This window comes from Nipponia nippon, unplaced genomic scaffold (assembly GCF_047370975.1).
Source record: "Nipponia nippon isolate SJK-2023a ecotype South Korea unplaced genomic scaffold, ASM4737097v1 scaffold_2, whole genome shotgun sequence".
Taxonomy (NCBI): domain Eukaryota; kingdom Metazoa; phylum Chordata; class Aves; order Pelecaniformes; family Threskiornithidae; genus Nipponia; species Nipponia nippon.
In genome coordinates this window covers 73,201,809-73,216,716 of record NW_028262336.1, presented here as the reverse complement: position 1 = coordinate 73,216,716, position 14,908 = coordinate 73,201,809, and the positions used below count along the sequence as shown (strand labels likewise).

Here is a 14,908-nt window from a genome sequence, read left to right as displayed (position 1 = left end):
TGCCTGGGAATGGGGACCTGGAGACAGAAGACATGGAAAAGGCTGAGGTATCCAGTGCTTGCATTGCCTCAGTTCTTTACTAGTAAGACTTGTTTTCAGCAGTGCCGGGCCCCTGAGATTAGTGCGAAAGTCTGGAGCAATGAAGGCTTAAACTCAGTGAAGGAGGATCAGGCTAGGGAACATTTAAACTAACTGGACGTACACAAGTTCATGGGACCTGATGGTGTACACCCACAAGTTTTGAAGGAGTTGGCTCATGTCATTGTGAGGCCACTCTGGATTATCTCTGAAAGCTCACTGCGATCAAGGAAAGTTCCTGAGAACTGGAAGAAAGCGGATGTCATTCCTATCTTCAGGAAAGGCAAGAAAGGAGATTGGGGAACTACAGGCCAGTCAGCATCACCTGGATCTCTGGGAAGGTGAGAAACAAGTCCTCCTAGAAATCATGTTCAGACACACAAAGAACAGTAAAGTGACTGGGGGTAGTCAGCACAGTTTTATGAAGTGAAAATCTTGTTTGACCAGCCTGATAGCCTTCTATGATGAGGTAGATGACTGTCTTGGTGGGTGAGGGGAGAGAAATGGATGTTGTTTATTTTGACCTTAGTATAGCTTTTTACGCTGTCTCCCATAACATCCTCAGACAAACTGATGAAGTACAGATTAGATAAGTGAGCAGTGAAGTGGACTGAAACGTGGTTGAACTGGTGGGCTCACAAGGTTGTGATCAGTGGCACAAAGTCCAGCTGGAGGCCAGTTGTTAGTGGTGTGCACCAGGGATGAGTATGGGAGCCAATACCGTTTAGTGTCTTCATTCATAACCTGGACAGCAGGAGAGTGTGCTCTCAACAAGCCTGAGGATGATGTAAAATTTGTATGAGGAGTTGATATACCAGTTAGTTCTGCTGCCATTCAGAGGGGAGAAGAGGAACCTCATGAAGTTCAGCGAAGGCAAATACAAAGTCCTGCCCCTGGAGAGGAGTAACCCCATGCACCTGTATAAGCTGGGGGCTGACTAGCTGGAAATCAGCTTTACAGAAAAGGCCCTGGGGGTCCTAGTGGAGACCAGGTTGAACATGAGCCAGCAATGCAGCATTGTGGCTAAAAAGGCCAACAGCATCCTGGGCTGCATTAGGAAGAGCCTCACAAGGAGGCCTGGTGGGACAATCCTTCCTCTCTACTCAGCCCCCGTGAGACCACATCTGGAGTGCTGTCCCTTGTGCTGGGCTCCTGAGTACAAGATAGACCTTGACATACTGTAGAGAGTCTAGCGGAGGACCACCAGTATGGTCAGGGGCTGGAGCGTTTGGCGTATGAGGAGAGGCTGAGAGAGCTGGGATTGTTTAGCCTGGAGAAGAGAAGGCTCAGGGGGATGTCTTCAATGTGTGCAAATACTCAGGGTGGATCTTACCAGTATGTGTAAATACCTGATGGGAGGGAGCAAAGAAGAGGGAGCAAGGCCCAGTGAAAGGACAAGAGGCATTGGACACAAATGGAAATACAAGAAATTCCATTTAAAGAAAAAGCTTTTTTTTACTGTAAGACTGATCGAACAGAGGAACAGGTTCCCCAGGGAAGTTGTGTAGTCTCCGTCCTTGGAGATTTTCAAAACCAGACTGGACATGGTCAGTTAACATGCTGCTCTAGTTGACTTTGTTTTGAGTGAAGGTGTCGGACTAGGTGATCTCCAGAGGTCCCTTCCTACCTCAACCATTCTATGAGTCTATGAAAGCATGCCTGACCAACTGGTTGCTTTCTTCCATGAGGCAAGTGGTGCTGGGGACAAGGGGGAGTCAGTGGATTTTGCATACCTTGACTTCAAGCCTTTAACCCAGTCTCCCATTGTGTCCTTGAAACCGGATTGGTGAGGTATGTACTGATAACTGGACAAGAAGATGGGCGGAAAATTGACTGGACTCTTAACAGAGTTATGGTCATTGGTGCAATGTCCACCAGCAGTTATTAATTAGGGGAGAGCCCCTCAGGGATCAGTACTGGGACCAGTACTATTTAATGTCTTCATTAGTGACCTGGATGATGGGATGGAGTGCACTCTAAGCAAGTTTGTGGATGATCCAGAATTGATGGGAATGGTCAATATGTTGGAAGGCAGGACTGCTATTCAGAGAGACCTTGGCAAGCCCAAGAAATGGGCTGACAGGAACTTCAGGAAGTGGAAAGTCCTGCTTCTGGGATGGAATAACCCCAGGCTGCAACAGTGCAGGCTTGGGGGGGGCAAGTGCTTGGAAAGTAGCTCTACAGAGAAGGATCTGTGGATCTTGGTGGACAACAGGAGTCAACAGTGTGCTCTTGCAGCCAAGAAGGCCAACCATCTCTTAGACTGTATTAGTGAGAGCGTGGCCGGTAGGTCGAGGCAAGTGACCCTACTCCCCTAGCTGACGCGGTGCTCTAGATGTGGTCTCACAAGTGCCCAGTTCTGGGATCCCCAGTACAAGAAAGATATGAACGCACTGGAGGGGGTCCACCAAGACAGTCAGAGGGCTGGAGTATGTGACATACAAAGAGAGGCTGAGAGAACTGGGTCTGCCAAACCTCGAGAAGGCAAAGAGGAGACACCTTATTGCTGTCTGCACGTACCTGATCAGAAGCTATAGAGAGCTGGAGCCAGGCTCTGCTTGGAGGTGCACTGAGGTAGTGCAAGAGGTAGTGGATGCAAGGTGGAACATGGGAAATTCTGCCTAGATGTAAGGATTTGATTTCGTTTTTTAAACCATGGGGGTGGCTGAACACTGGCACAGGTTGCCCAGAGGGGTTGTGGAATCTCCATCTTTAGAGGTGCTCAAGACTCGACTTGACATGGCCCCAAGCAAGCTGATCTGATAAGACCTGCTTACAGCAGTACACTGGAATAGCTGGTATCTGGAGTTCACTTCAAAAAATTTTTTTTTTCTGTAATTCTACAATATGCTAGGGTTGTGATTCCCATTTTTATTTGTAAACGTGAACTAGGGACATAAAAATGTATTTGACTTCATTTCAATTGTAGATTTATTTTAACAGGTAGACCTCTTCCTTGAAAATATTTTATATTTAAACAGACTTCCTGAACTCTCCATAATATTCTACTCTTTTTATTTGCCTCCTTAAATGTACTGCATTTGTGTTATCTGGCTTCAGTATTAAATTCACTCTGAGCACAAATTCTGTAAAAAATTTCCTTGAAGGAAGAGAGGCTTAACATGATAATCTTTAACCTTCTAGATTTGGAGGCTTGTATGTGGGAGAACAATATGTCTTGATTTGAAAGACACATTCTGCAGCAGTCTGCTCATTTACAACTTTAGAATATTTGAAAGAAGATATGGCAGCAGAAAATTTTCGGTAAGTTCCAGTTACATTTTTTTTTAACAGAAACTGTTTTCTACACTGTTCTTATAGTCTTGGATTAATATTGCAGTTTTATTACTAACTATTGAAGTGTTTTAAAGAGAATTTGGTTTCCATAAATCTAAATTTATGTTGATAATATCTTGCAGTCAGTGGATTATTCTAATTAAAGTTTGCAGCTGTATCAGTTGAAAGTTATCAGATGCATAGAGTTTAATTTTGGTAACAAACCTAACTTCATTCTTCAGTATCTAGACATGTAGATCTCGAATTATGTTGTGCTAAAGATTTTATTTGCCTTAATTGAACTAGTACAGTGGTTTTCTTGTTTTTTCTTTTATTTAGAGATTCATTAAAACCTTATTTTTAAACTGTTGAATTAATTAAAATTAAACTTTTTCTTTCCAGTCCTTTTTACTGGGTGCTTGGATGCTCTCAGCTTTGTTTGATCTTCTCCTTGTAGAAATTGCTCAGTATATATTTGGCATCACCATCAACAGCTTGCCTTCTGGTTTGTAAGTAGCTCCTAATGGACTGGATATTTTAGATATAGTTTCAAGGGATTATTTTGTGCAGATTTTAATTTTAGAAGAACTTTCTTCATGTAACCCTTCAAATTAAATATAATCCTCTTTTAAACTGCTGTGTAAAGGTTCTTGGCACAACTATTATTTTCAAACATTCATTTCCTAGTTGTGATCTGTGGTTAATTAATTTGTAATTTATCCATGTAGTGATTACTTTCCATTCTGTTAGTCCCATTTCCACTGTCAGCATGATTGAAATGCAGCTTGCAGTGCACAAATTATTGCTGTATTTGGTTTTGTTCAATTCGGTAAATCTGAAAAGTGAAATCAGGTTGGTCCTGATTTCTTTCTTAAATCACAAAGACAGCACAAATGTAATTCATATCTTTATGTTCACTTTTAAATGCATATGCAGTTATATGCATTTCATACTGGTATTTTGTATGCTTGTGTTTCAAAAATTGAGTGCTAGAGCATGTTATTCCATTCGGTGCTTGCATCTGAAGTTCTTAAAGCTTTAAGGTATTTAGTGGTTCGGTTTCGCATAACCTATATTTGAGATTTCTGCACTTAAGAGATGTACAGTAGAACCGTAGAGCTTGCAGAGCCGTTGTGGTTAAGCTTCTGACAGGTGAGATCAGCCTCATACAGACTTGAGTTTCCATGTGCTGCACACTCTGAGCTAATAATAAAAGCTCTTGGAGTGAGATTTTTAATATTAAACACCATATTAGGCTTTTTTTAGTTCTACTTTTTTAGTGTGTCTCTTGAAAGTAGCTAAAGGCTGATTTAATAAGGAAGAAAAAGCATGTGTTTGATGTTACAAAGATATATTTTTTTTTGTAGTGTGTGAGCATTCAAAACAAGTTGAAAGCTTGAGTAGTACTGCAGTTACTCATCATGTTTGCTACCTTGAAGTTTGTTGCTGGGACATAGGCTGCTAGTGTGTCTGGACAAATTCAGTATTTTCATCTGTGTAAAAAGATACTTTGTGCAAGAGTAAGGTGTAATTAATGTGCACATCATACCCACAGGGAGCTAATGAACAGTTTGATTATTATGCCCTTTGATGGTATTTTTGTCTATGACTGCAGAATGTTGTCAGTTTCAAAGAAATCTGCATCAAAGAATTTTTTAGTTGAATGAAATATAAATGTTAACTACATATGCTTCCTATTTAAGTCATGCTAACATTGATCTTGAGAGAATGAAGCTAATTTTAGAAGTGTGGGATATACAGTAGTTTCAGGAGCATTTGGTTGTGCAAATATAAAAAATTAATATATACCTTGCATCATAATTCTTCAGCATTGTCTGCTTTATTATACTAATAGTCACTTTTTCATGTCTGGCAATATTCACAATCTTTTGAGATGACAAGAGCATTGGAAATTTTAACACCAGTACTAGGTTTTAGTTCCTTTCAGGTTTACAAAAGCTGTTGAGCAAATATAAAGAGATGCAATTACTGTTCTGCTTTTCTCATATCCACAGTGCAATATAGCTGTTACTTCTGGCTATAGAACATTCTTCAGTGTAATAACAATGCTAGGATTCGGAAAAAGAATCACTTGTTTACACTATAAAAGTCCCCCGATGTTTTTTTTTCTCTTTTTATATCATTTCACTGTTCATATTACTGAGTGATCTTACACTCCCAGTTCTAAAACTTTTCCTGCGCACGCTTCGAAGGTAATTGCGATAAAGGATTACACTGATGACTCTCGCCTGAAATTGTTTAGAAACGATATAGTACAGTATAACGTCCAAGCATGTACTGAGATTCATGAGAAAGGTGGTAAAGGCTGCCCAGGGATTGTAAGTTGTATCTTCGTTCTGCAACATCAGGAAGGTGAAGCAAACGTGGAAGGGTACAAAGCAGATGAGCACTTGAGCAATCAGAGTAACTATAATTCTTATGGATCTCTCCTTGGCCTTAGGCTTCAGTTTGGAAGTCTTGCCATGGATAAAATTGTAAATAATGACTAAGTAACACCCCATCATGATAAACAAGGGAATCAAAAAGAAAAAAATCAAGCGAGAAAAGTTCAACGTATTTACTTCCTTTAAATGGATGATATCAAGCATTTTCATGCAGGTGGTGAAATTCGAGGCTTTGTCTGGATCAGATTGTAAAAACAGCAATGGGGACGTTGTTGCGAGGGTCATTATCCAGATTCCAGTGCAAGCCAGCACAGCTTTTTTTGTATTTTTTAGTTCTTTGACATGTTTGGGCTGGACAATAGCCATAAATCTGTCTACGCTTATAAAAGTGAGCAACCACAGAGCAATGGCTGGATAAAATATAGTGAAAGCGCTGATAATCCGACAGAATGTATCTCCGAAAGGCCACGTTTCTTTCCCATGGTAGATTATCCGAAAAGGCAAGGAAAATATAAAAATTATGTCAAGTAATGCCACGTTCATCATATATACAGTTATAGTTGTTCTCTTCTTGGTAGTGCAGCTGAAAACCCATAGTGCAGTGGCATTCACCAACAATCCCACTGTGAATACAAAACTGTAGAAGACCAGCGATGCAATCCTGTATTCTTCAGGGTGGTGATTTCCAGGCATCATATTTTACTTGAATTTAGGAATAGTTGCTGCACTCCATAGATACCCTAAAAATAGATAAAATATGAATAGTTATTCTCAGTTAAATAAAAACTTCCTTTAAATACAAACAAGATTGTTGTAGGATGGGGTTTAGTGGTGAGATTGTATTGTTTAGCTGTGAGAGTGTGCTAGCTTTGTTGCTTTTTCTGACTACAAATGCATTATTGTGCTCTGAAGAAAGTACACGTACCGTCAGACTTGTGAGAAATAGCATTTATAAGCTAGTTTTAATTAAATATTTTTAAGTACTTCTTATATAAGGAATCAAAAAGTCAAGACTGACCAGCTACTTTGAGTGTGCTTTGGTAGCTGATAATTAGATTGAAACAGCTGTAATTGAGGTAAGCGAGCTATTTTCTAAAGAAAATATTTCTTCAAGTTGTCCCTCTTGAAAAATTAATGACTATAACTAGTTATAAAAAGAAATAAGTGAGCATGGCATGTAGTGACATTTGGATATGCAACGTGAAGTATTAACTTTTCATTTTATCTGCATAGGATCTACTTAGCTCCCAAAAGAATAGGTGCATGCTGTTGCTCATAAAAGACATTAAAAAGCTATCTTAATAGCTATGTAGCTTCTAATACAGTATTTAATCCCAGGGCGCCAGAACCAACTACCTAACATATGAATGAGATGAATAGATGGATAGACTTCCTATTTAAAAAAGTAAAAAGATGGGAAGCAGCACAGTCTCTGACCAGGGCCTGTGTGAACAGTATTTTTTGGGGGAAAAGTTGCTGGCTGCTAGCCAGCCGCTGCAGAGCACAGTTGTGTTGCTTCTCTCAGCTCCTCGGTCGTAGGAGTCGGACATCTGAAATGTCACTGTGCAGACTCAGGTGATGAGAGCTGAAAGAGATTGTCCCCTGGTTGACTTGGGAGCCATTTGAGGATGGCAGACCTTACCTGGTGTTTGCATGGGTGCTTTGGTTAACCCGCACCCGCCCTGCTTTCCTGGCTCTTGCTGTGGTCACAGCTTCATGACTTTGCATGGGAGGGTTTCTCTTGTTTGGCCTTTTACCCAGCCCTGCGGCAGCTGTGTGAAGAGGAGGAGGAGGAAAGAGTTAGTTGTTGGTCTGATCTTCCCACTTACGACAGACAGCCAAGTAACTTCTACAGTATCAGTTAGGCACCGAAACTGTTCTCAAGAGCAGAAGAGTGCCTGGTTCCTGTGTGTTTTATCTCCAAAAGTGGAGAATGCATTAAAAAAAGCTTATTGTTACTGCTTGTCTGTTTTATGCTTTCACTGTAATGTTACCAGGTGCTTTTTTCAGTGGTATAGGAATACATAGTAGATTGAACCAATGTTTATTAATCTAGCATCCTGGTTTGACACTGGCAAATATCGGCTGCTTTTGAGAAGAGTATCCATGGAGTAACTAACTTAAGTATGACCTATTAAATCTTTCTTCAGGTTAGTTTCTGCCTTGAAATAGGAAGTTTGGACTTCTGATTTTCTTATAATTCTCCAGTTTACAGATATAAAAAAGAATCATGCACACAAATATCTAGCCCTAAACTTTTCTCTCAAAGATGGTTTTTTTTTTAGCTGTACAAAACAAAAAGCTGTGTTTTCTGATCAGATGAGGTCATTATAGCATGAAACAGAATTTATGTTTTGTATGGGAAAAGTGATGCATATAATACTGACAAAAAAGAGGTTTGGAGGACATCTGTATGAATGCCTCTAAAATACCTTATTGTGTGAAGAACACTAAAAATAAAAAAATTAAAGAGTGATAGCAGACCTTACTGAAAGGTAGATGACATACGCTTGAAAGAAAATTTTTGTAGCACGTACTTGTAGCAAAGTTGAAATACTATCTGCCATACTGTCCCACTTCCATTACTGTTGCATAAAATTGTCCAAATATTGCTTAACACCCCCCCACTGGCCCCATGCATTCTAAGTGGTTTTTTTCTCATTTTGTTCTGTTTTTTTCTGTCTTGCTAGTGGTTGTGTATGACATAGTGTGTGACTAGCTGTCTCAAGACCCTGACTGCTTTAGGAGATGAATTGAGTAGTAATGTATAGGATAGGTAGAAGAATTCACTTTTTATAGATGAATGTTTTTCAACAGCATGGATTTTGCTTTTGGTTTTGCCCTTCTCTGCTTTGGACTTGCAGTGACTGTAATAGTTTCTGGTCAGGTCCTGTTTCCAATCTAACCAGCAGGCTGATGTTGATGGGAAGAGAGGAAGCTGAATCTAGCGTGAGCTTCAATCAGGAAAACCTGTGGTTCCATGCCTTGTTTGCTGGTTATTTCAAGTTTGTGCCAGTTTTGAGATATATCAACGAAGGGACCTACTGTAACAAAATGGGGGGGGGGTGTTTAGTTGTTGAATACACTGTTTCCAAACTTTGTGGGTTTAAATGCATGTCAATGTTATAACTAGATATTTATCCTAAATTCAATTTTTAAGAATCTAAAATTTAACATTTATGTAGGTAAGAAATGAGATTTTTTAAAAGTGTGTAGTTACCTATCTGTATTTATACATGTATGCAGGTGTTCTGCTTTTTCATCAGTATTTGTCTGCGTGGAGTTGAGGTTGATATCTCCCAGGTCAGCCCAAGTAGATCTTTGGGTGCCTCTGGGTGGATGGTTTTGCCCTAGTTGCAATTTTTCATAATGGGAACACTTACTTACTGGTATTGATTGAAGCACTTGCTTAAGAGCCCCTGGCGTCACTGGTTTCCGGATATCTGTCTGTGTTAATTCTGAATGATTACTCTGATGTTAGTCTGCATGTTTTATCTATCTGTTTTAATTTTTTAATGATAGCTGAGGTCCTGAATGTCTAATGTGAATTGTGACACCCATCTAGGTGCTGTGTACAAGAACAAAGACTTCCAGAACAAAACCAGAATTAAATCTTTTCCTCCAGATTGTTACTATGAGTTAGGCAACACTGACTCCATTTAAAGGATTGTGTGTGTATCTCTCTTTCCAATCCCCTTTTTTTTTCTTTGGCTGTCACTTACATTTGCTCACATTTCCCTGAGGAGGACATGGCTTTCAGTGAAGCACAGAGAGACCAAGCAACAAGATCTTGTCCTGGTTTTAATTTAATGAAAACAAACATTTTTCCTTTAGTGATAACGTACTTACCAATGCTTTTAGTTATTGTATATTTTTTAATTTATTCTTAAAATCCTAAACAACAGTATTTACGGTACTGTGCTTTTAAAAATGCAATCGTTTTGCTTAAAATGTTATTTATAGAATGCTGCTGATACTTTGAAAGTGCTTTAAGGAATTAAATTTCTTTTCATTAGTTCTAGAATAAATGCCCACATTCAGCTTCTGAAGAAAGAAGTCTATCTTAGCAACATACATAAACACCCAAGTTACTTTGTTGGCATAGCATAATGGATTGTTACTCACCTTTTGTGCACTACAAAGTTTCTTCAGAGATGCTCGTTGCATAGCCCCAAATCTGTAGAAGGTTTAGACTTCCTCTTCACTGCTCAGCTTCACTTAGCTAAAATAGCTCCTCTTTGCAGGCAGGAAACAATGACGCAATCTAGCTAGTTCTGAGCTTTTATTGGTCATACTTAAAAGTATCTTGCTAATATTTCACATACATGTGGTGTCTGGGAACTGATATTTCTAGTACCTTTGAACAGGCAAGCTTTTGTAATATTTCCAGTGTGGTCAAACTGGGCTGTTGTAGTATGCATCTTTTTAAAATACATTTTTAAATGTTTGTGGTATAATGAAAGCCTATTTTTGGTTGACGTTTACATGCAAAGGTATCTGCAAGAATACACATCTTGGTCATGCAGAAGTTGCTAATAAGCACAATGTAAATGTATTTTCTGTAGAGCGTAGTCTGTTTTTTGTGGAAATCCCCATTTTATTTATATTGCCTTGGACAGTAGTCAGTCTGAAAGTGACAGAAACTCACTACATTTGAAATGAGAAGTTTGATTCACTTGAATACACGGCCTCCTTTATGCTGTACTTACCATATTTTACTAACACAGTGACAGAAACTCACTACATTTGAAATGAGAAGTTTGATTCACTTGAATACACGGCCTCCTTTATGCTGTACTTACCATATTTTACTAACACACCAACAATGTTTCTATATTTTATTTGCTGTCTAAAATAATAACATGCCTATTTAAGAGCTTTGCAGAAAAATGCTGTATGAAGAGAGGTTTTAGCCTTTAGTCAAATGGAGTAAAATCTCTGAACTGTGTCACTGCAACAAACGTCTTTGGTGGGATGAGAGTATTCACAAAGGCTAATAGCCAGAAAAGACTGATTTCCTACATTTTCTCTTTGTCAACTTGAAAAAAGATCCAGCCTTTGAAAGTGCCATTCAGAGAAGGAGATCATTCCAAATTCTCTGTAGAGCGCTTGCTAGCTCCAGATCTCTGATCGTCAGTCTTTGGGACATTGAAGCACACTACAGACGGTGTGTTACCTCTTGTGGCCTCCATTTTTCCCTCCAAATGAAGCAGAGAGAGGTGTGTGTTGAGGAAGGGAACAGTAATATTTCAGTCTCCTCCTGGCATGCAGACAAGAATTTGCCAGGATGCGCACATGGTGCCAGAAGCAACGAAGTCCTGCAGTTCAGATGTAGCCAGAATCAGGTTTGTTTCTGGGTACGTCTTTTTTCACTGACTGTAAAAGTAACGTAGGTAGGTGATTCTCACTTAGTGCTAAAGATAACTTCGGTGAAAAATGCTCTTTCTGCTGGAGTCAGGTAATTTATCTCAGCGGAATGGGTTTGTGGTAATGCGTAGGTATTTGCATAGGTCAGTGTGACGAGTGAAGTAATCACAGGGAAGGACCTGGGTATGGTTTTCAGTATGTAGATTAACAATATCTTTAAATATTTCGTCTTTCCTGCTTAGGTGAACTAACACCAAACTTAATTTTTGTGATCATTCCAAAGACCTCTTAAATGCAATGAGCTGGAAATCCTACCCAGACCATCCTATAGAAATATAAATCTATTAAAAAGTGCTTAATATTTTAGGATTAAGGACTATCTTAAAAGGACTAACCAGTGTTGAAAACTCTTCGGTGGCTTTATCATTAGCAAAACAATTCTGGAGCATGCTCCAGCAGGATGAGTCACTCATACTGTTTTCAAGTTTAGTGAAAGCTCATTGAAATTCAGTGACATATATATTTTTAAAAGGTTTAAAAAAGAGTGTGTGGCTCCTGGAAGAGAATAACTAGGCTTTTGAACTCTCCTAGGCAAGAGTACTTTATTTTTAGCGAAATAATGTACAAAAGTCCATAGGTCCTTCCAACCTGAATTACACTACGGATGTACTGAAACAAGCAAGTGGATAGACAGTGCCCCCCTTAGCTAAAGAGAGAGTAGAAAAGTAATTCTGGATTTGGATGGAAACTAGGCAGATGTTGAGGCTGGGATGGGAAAAGCTGTATGCAGTGAACTAGCTCTTGGCTTGCTGTCTTCTTCGGGGAGGGTCAGAAGGGTGATGTTTTACAGCTGTGTCTCATTTTGTCTGAAGAGGGTGTCCGTGCCTTGGCCCTGCAGGGGAGGCCATGCCTTGTGAGGGCAGCTGGAACGAAGTCACACTTCCAACTTCAGCAGTTTACGCAGGTGGATACCAGCAGCCTGTTTGAGTTCATGGGCATGTTAGCCATCCAGCTGGTTTGCCGTAGCATATCCACATCAGTCTGTGTTCTGCTTTCACTCAGGCTTTTCACACATCTGCCTGGTGAAGAGGCAGCCAAACCGCTCTGCAGCTGACAGGCCTTGCCCCGGAGCATGGAGGGGCAGCTCTGTCTGGCAGCAGTGTGCTGAAAAGAGGTGTTTGCACTACCAGCGAGGGTGTGCTCATTCTTGTCGAGGTGCTCAGGCTGGCTGCAGCTGCAGGGTGATAAGCATTGGAAGGTGAACACCCCGGTGAAAAGTTGCACCAGCTGTGGTTTGTGAGAGGCAGTGGGCTGCTCTGCTGTGCTGCATTCCCCTGGCGCTTTGGTTTCTGTTGTAGGAAGCACCTGCCTCTGTTTTTGTTTTCTTCTCCTTCTGTACTGGTTTATCAGCTAGAGATGAGTGTCTTGCACTGGTTTCCCTCAGATGGGTAAGTACTTCCACTGCTCCAGCTTTTACTGAAAAAAAATGCTCAGTTTCCTCCAGTGTCTTTTTTTGCTATTCTCAAATTCGGGGAGTAAGGATGGTAGTTTTAGTTGCATTATGTTGTGTTAAAGCCGTTTCTGAGTAGTTAAAAGCTAAGCCAATGTACTTGATGTCTGAGGATAAGGCAGAGTGCACATGTGGTCTATTAACGGTGCCTTCGCTAACTGGCGGTAAGCCTTAGAAGAAATGAGCTTGATCACTTGCGCAATGTGAAAGTGCAGCACTGAAGGGATTGCCTTCATGCTGTTGCTTTTGTAGGAGTAATGTACTGCTGGGTCTTTCAGTGGTTTGGTCATGGTACAGAAAAGTATGTTTTGCCTGTCCACTTCGCGTGTAATGTGACCTTTGTCCAGCTGATACAGAGAAGTTCTGCACGCAGAGGGGCAGAAGGCTCACCCTCCGCTTCAGTTTGGTAAGGAGTAGGCTTGAGCTTGTGTTCTCCTTCCGAACTTTCCGTCATTTGGACCTATTGAAAAGAAAGACCTGAGGCTTCTTGCACAGTCCAGTGCACCAGTGGTGAAAGAACCAACTCTCCCATGTGTCGGTTTGTTAACTTACCGGCTTGCTGTTCTGGGTGAGTTCACTTGCAGTTTGGGTTACTGTTTTCAACCTTGATGAAATTGTGCTTCATTTTTTATTCCCATATCGTGTTGTACCATAGAGAAGGTTTAAGAATAGACTGCTGGTTAAAAGTTGTCATGGCACTGAATACATAAACTTATTGCAGTTGTTTCCAGTTTTGCCATATGCGTGTTACTCAGAGGCTGTGTCATGGCATAGCTGTCTCTCCTCTCCCACTCCTCAACCTGCAAGTGAGTATAAATGCTGTGGGCAAGAGAGCTGAAGGAATGGGAAACAGAGCAGCTTAAGAAGACTGCAGCCTAGTTAGCTGTACCTGACATGTCCCAATTACTGTCACATTTTGCTTTCTCTACTGTGTGTTGCTAGAATTCAGTGTACGGTTTGAGGAAGGAGTTCCTGATTTTTTTCCTTTTTAAAAAAATCAATAGTGAAATTGACATTCCATGTTTCTCCTGTTTGTGTGTGTGTCCCCCTCCCCCCCTTCTCTTGTACAGCCAGGACACACCCTGTGTCACTGATTACCCTAAAAATATACAGTGCATCTGCCCTGCAGTTCATCTGTTCAGCAGCATCAGCCTTTGAAAGAAGCAATACTTCAAAAATTAATTGAAATGAAAGTTACATCTCTAAGATGTCTGAGAGTGGGGTAGTGGACTAGAGACAGTGGTTTGTTAAGCAGCAGCAATCTCACAATGTATTTAGTCTAATATTAGGTCATAGCAAATACCAACACAGCTCCATGCTTGTTGATGAACCCACATTGCCTTTGGCAGATTTCTTAAAATGTTGTGTCTGTGTTCTGCTTTCCACCTGTGTTCTGTTGTGTTGGGAAGCAGCTTTTTTTCCAAAAAGTACAGAGTTCTCATGACAAATATTTTGTAGTACTCAGCTTTTTTCTTTTCTTTTTTAAATCTGTATGTATTGTCAGGAGCTGTGCAATGAGTTAGTTGTTCCAGTTTGGAAGTGTCTAGGAGAGCTTTTTCAAGTATTCTTTCCTTACTAAGTATATAATATGTGATATTTTTACTATTAAACCACTCTCAAACATCTCAGGTGCATAGGATTACTGTTCTGAAACTTGGTATGCCTCCCAGGGATAGAGTTAATGTTTCAAGAGAAATGCCTTTATTGGGAGCTGCTTATACTCAGCTGCTTTTGATGAAGTCTAGTGCGGAAGTAGGGAAAATCGTTTTGACTCCTCCAGAGCTCAGGAGCTTGGACAACCTCTGCTCAGTTACTAGCCTGAGTATATGCAATCAGAAATTAAATAATTAAAAATTGCTACATACGCTTTAGCATGCCAGTGAAGTGTTTAATCAAAAGTACCTAAAGAGAGAGCGAGCTGTGCAAGTATTTGAATTAGAATAAGTGCTGTCCTTTCAGTTCAAGGGCACCTGACTCCGTGTTGCATTCCTGTGCATGGTGCAGGGCCCTGGCAGGTAGCCTGCTTTGATGAAGTGACAGTCTTCTAATGTTGATCAGCCGGTGCCACCTGTCTCTGGCACGGGGTAACAAACACAATAATGTGTGGAGGTTGTGAAGCTTGGTGTGCTGCAGTGGAGTTGAGCTGACATGAGAGGGAGCATTCAGGATGGTAAAGGGGCTGGCATAATCCAGACCGGGACAAAGCAGCTCAGTTCCTGCCACATAGCAGTAAATCTGGTTAGTTAGGATCTCTGCGGGGCAGGGTTGCTTG

General features: G+C 40.5%; 2 protein-coding genes across 2 annotated transcripts in view; one reads left to right on the top strand and one right to left on the bottom strand.

The window, feature by feature from the left end:
* Positions 1-14,908, top strand: part of UBAC2 (UBA domain containing 2) — a 102,646-nt gene that overhangs the window by 15,799 nt on the left and 71,939 nt on the right. Inside the window, exons 3-4 of the mRNA XM_087758167.1 lie at positions 3,223-3,342; positions 3,757-3,863. Coding sequence (XP_087614293.1) covers positions 3,223-3,342; positions 3,757-3,863 — 227 coding nt within the window. The remainder of the gene's footprint in view (positions 1-3,222; positions 3,343-3,756; positions 3,864-14,908) is intronic.
* Positions 5,221-9,956, bottom strand: GPR18 (G protein-coupled receptor 18). The gene is made up of 3 exons (XM_087758297.1): positions 9,885-9,956; positions 7,402-7,531; positions 5,221-6,499 (listed from the first exon to the last, which is right to left on the bottom strand). Exon 3 carries the CDS (start codon positions 6,453-6,455, stop codon positions 5,490-5,492), a length of 966 nt encoding a protein of 321 aa, XP_087614423.1. The 5' UTR covers positions 6,456-6,499; positions 7,402-7,531; positions 9,885-9,956; the 3' UTR covers positions 5,221-5,489.